Source organism: Sinocyclocheilus anshuiensis, unplaced genomic scaffold (genome assembly GCF_001515605.1).
Source record: "Sinocyclocheilus anshuiensis isolate Anshui unplaced genomic scaffold, SAMN03320099.WGS_v1.1 scaffold267, whole genome shotgun sequence".
Lineage (NCBI taxonomy): Eukaryota > Metazoa > Chordata > Actinopteri > Cypriniformes > Cyprinidae > Sinocyclocheilus > Sinocyclocheilus anshuiensis.
Window position 1 is genome coordinate 2,899,364 of NW_015552637.1, and position 2,567 is coordinate 2,901,930.

At 36.1% G+C, this 2,567-nt stretch overlaps 2 protein-coding genes across 2 annotated transcripts in view; one reads left to right on the forward strand and one right to left on the reverse strand.

Moving 5' to 3' along the window:
• Nucleotides 1–1,797, forward strand: part of LOC107666742 (coiled-coil domain-containing protein 127-like) — a 3,850-nt gene extending 2,053 nt beyond the window's left edge. The window contains exon 2 of the mRNA XM_016458175.1: nucleotides 1,093–1,797. Within this exon, the coding sequence (XP_016313661.1) occupies nucleotides 1,093–1,610 (518 nt within the window). The 3' untranslated portion in view covers nucleotides 1,611–1,797. The remainder of the gene's footprint in view (nucleotides 1–1,092) is intronic.
• LOC107666769 (telethonin-like) overlaps nucleotides 1,502–2,567 on the reverse strand; it is a 4,799-nt gene continuing 3,733 nt past the window's right edge. The window contains exon 3 of the transcript XR_001631716.1: nucleotides 1,502–1,544. The gene's annotated coding sequence lies outside the window, so the exon portion shown is untranslated. The remainder of the gene's footprint in view (nucleotides 1,545–2,567) is intronic.

The following is a 2,567-nucleotide window of genomic DNA, read 5'->3' on the forward strand; positions in this document are numbered from 1 at the left end:
TTTCCATCTACAGATTTTCCCTGACCTTCTTTTCTCTGTAAATGAAGGATGCACACTAAAACACAATCACTACTTGGCAGTCAGATGTCTGTATGCACAAAGGCACAGATCCCTAAACAAGACCATATCTGCAGATGAAACTTTTTTTGTAGAAGCATTTTTTTTTTAATTTGAACTAGCACCTCATGACTACACCACATTATGTTCGAGAAGCTGCAAAAGACACAGGAGCAAGTGGAATGTACAAAACGTGGTGACATTAATTTTTAAGTAAATATAATGGGCGATATATTGCGTCACCAAAAATTATTGCGGTCATGTACATATATTGTGCGATAAGTCTATATATTGATTATTGCGACAGGCCTAGTTATGTGTTAAGTAGATGTTAAATGTTGACAAAATGATATTTTATCAGATTTTAAATGACTTGCTCTTCTTTGAAAACATACCAAACATAATGACTCATGTTAATGAGTCAACAATAAACATCCCAATTTTCATCTAAAAATGCTCTAAATCTACTACAAATTATTAGTCACATTTTTTGTTTTTCTTTTGTGTGGATTTATGTGTATTTTATGTAGGTTGTGTTGAGATATATAGTTATTTTAGTAGTGTATAGTATATAATTTAAATATTGTAATATTATTTATATACTAATATTTGTATTAATATCATGAATTAGCTTTTATATTATTTTTTATTTGAGTAATTTTATCTGCTATATTCATTTTTTATATTTCTGTTTAGCTTTACTTTATTAGTTTTAGCACTTCAGCTTATTGTATTTCAGTTAGTTGCCAAGGCATCATCTGATATTTATTTTTATTTCAGCTTAATTTTAATTAAAAAAGAAGTTTTAGGTAACAAAAACTATTTGAAATAAAAAAGGTTTAGGTAATAAACAACACTGATGAATGAATGAATGAATGATTTCAGTACTTAATTTGTGATGGATTTAAAACATTTTATGTGGTTTTATTTTGTTTTAATAGTATTTGTCGAAAGTCATGTTCTCCTTAAATTGATTTGGTCGGTCTTGCCAAAGAGATTTAAGACTTAAATTGTCAGTGGGTGTATTTTGGAAAGGTTGGATATGGACTCGAGAATCACAGAGCCAGATCCAAGATGTGAAGAACAAGTACAACAGTGACATGGCATCCATTACCAGAGACCTGGAGCTGAAGTACAGGGAGACGCTGACGGAAAACCGGAGGACAGCAGCGCACCTGGAGGTGGAGCTTGAGAAGGAACGCCAGCGCGTGCAGGGCTACAAGAAAGCCCTGATCTCTCAGAGTCAGCAGCTCATGGAGGAACGGAAGCAGCTTCAGCAGGAACGACAAGAACATCGTCTGGAGATGGAGAAGAACCTGCTGCTAAAGGTGGCTAAAGACCCGGTGGGTGCCGAGCTGAACCTAGAGGAAGATCTCAGGGACATTTTTAAGAACGACAGACACTGTGCAGATTTACTGAACATGGATAAGCGCAAGAATGGGAATTTGATGTGGCTGTATCTCAGGTACTGGCAGCTCCAGGTCACCCTGCAGAGACACAAGAGGGCAGAAGAGACGCTAAAAGGGGCATCGCCAAACTCCAGCAGACCGTGAGGAGTGTAGATCTCGATATAAAAAAAGAATTGTCTTCCTTAAAAGTTTTCCTTTGCTTATCCAAGGTTTTCCCATGATTTATTTATCAGCTATTTATGATGCCAAACGTTTTTGTGAAACCACTTGAGCCCCGAGTCTTTGACAATCATATCAGAACATGACTGTATATTAGGGATGCACGATATTATAGGACCAATATTGGAATCGGCCGATAATGGCTTTAAATGTAAATATCGGCATCGGCCCGATATGAAAAATTATGCCGATATGTCTTGCCGATAAGAGGAATACATTAACTCACATGTGCTCAGGGTGTGCTAGCGAATAGATCATTGGCTCATTCTTAAAGCAAAGTTTTGCCTGAATGATGATTAGATTCACGGTTTTGGATCGCTGCATTTAAACTGAGAAAGCACTTACAGAATGACATGATCGGTGTATGAGTAAACAGTAATAGCATGTGCAGCAGCAGCCTCCCCCGGGTCCTAACGCCCGATCGGTAAGGAGTTTTAATTCCGTAGGGGGTGCTGTTGGCCTACTTCTAATAAAATGAAAGCAAAATACACAAATAATATTTAGACTGTGTTTCTGATTAAATAAAGCAATAATTGATGCCATAAAATCATGAGTATGTTTTGATTTAAAAGGTCAGAAGCTATAGCTTACATGAACAAACAAAAAATCACAAACATGACACTTAAATTAAATAATTTTATATATACTGATTTATTCATTAATGTGTAATATGTTATATTTTTAAGGGGTCATATGATGCGATTTCAAGTTTTCCTTTCTCTTTGGAGTGTTACAAGCTCTTGGTGCATAAAGAAGATCTGTAAAGTTGCAAAGACTAAAGTCTCAAATCCAAAGAGATATTCTTTATAAAAGTTAAGTCAACCACGCCTACCTAAAACGCCTCGTTTAAACACGCCCCCACATGGCTACGTCACGATGTGG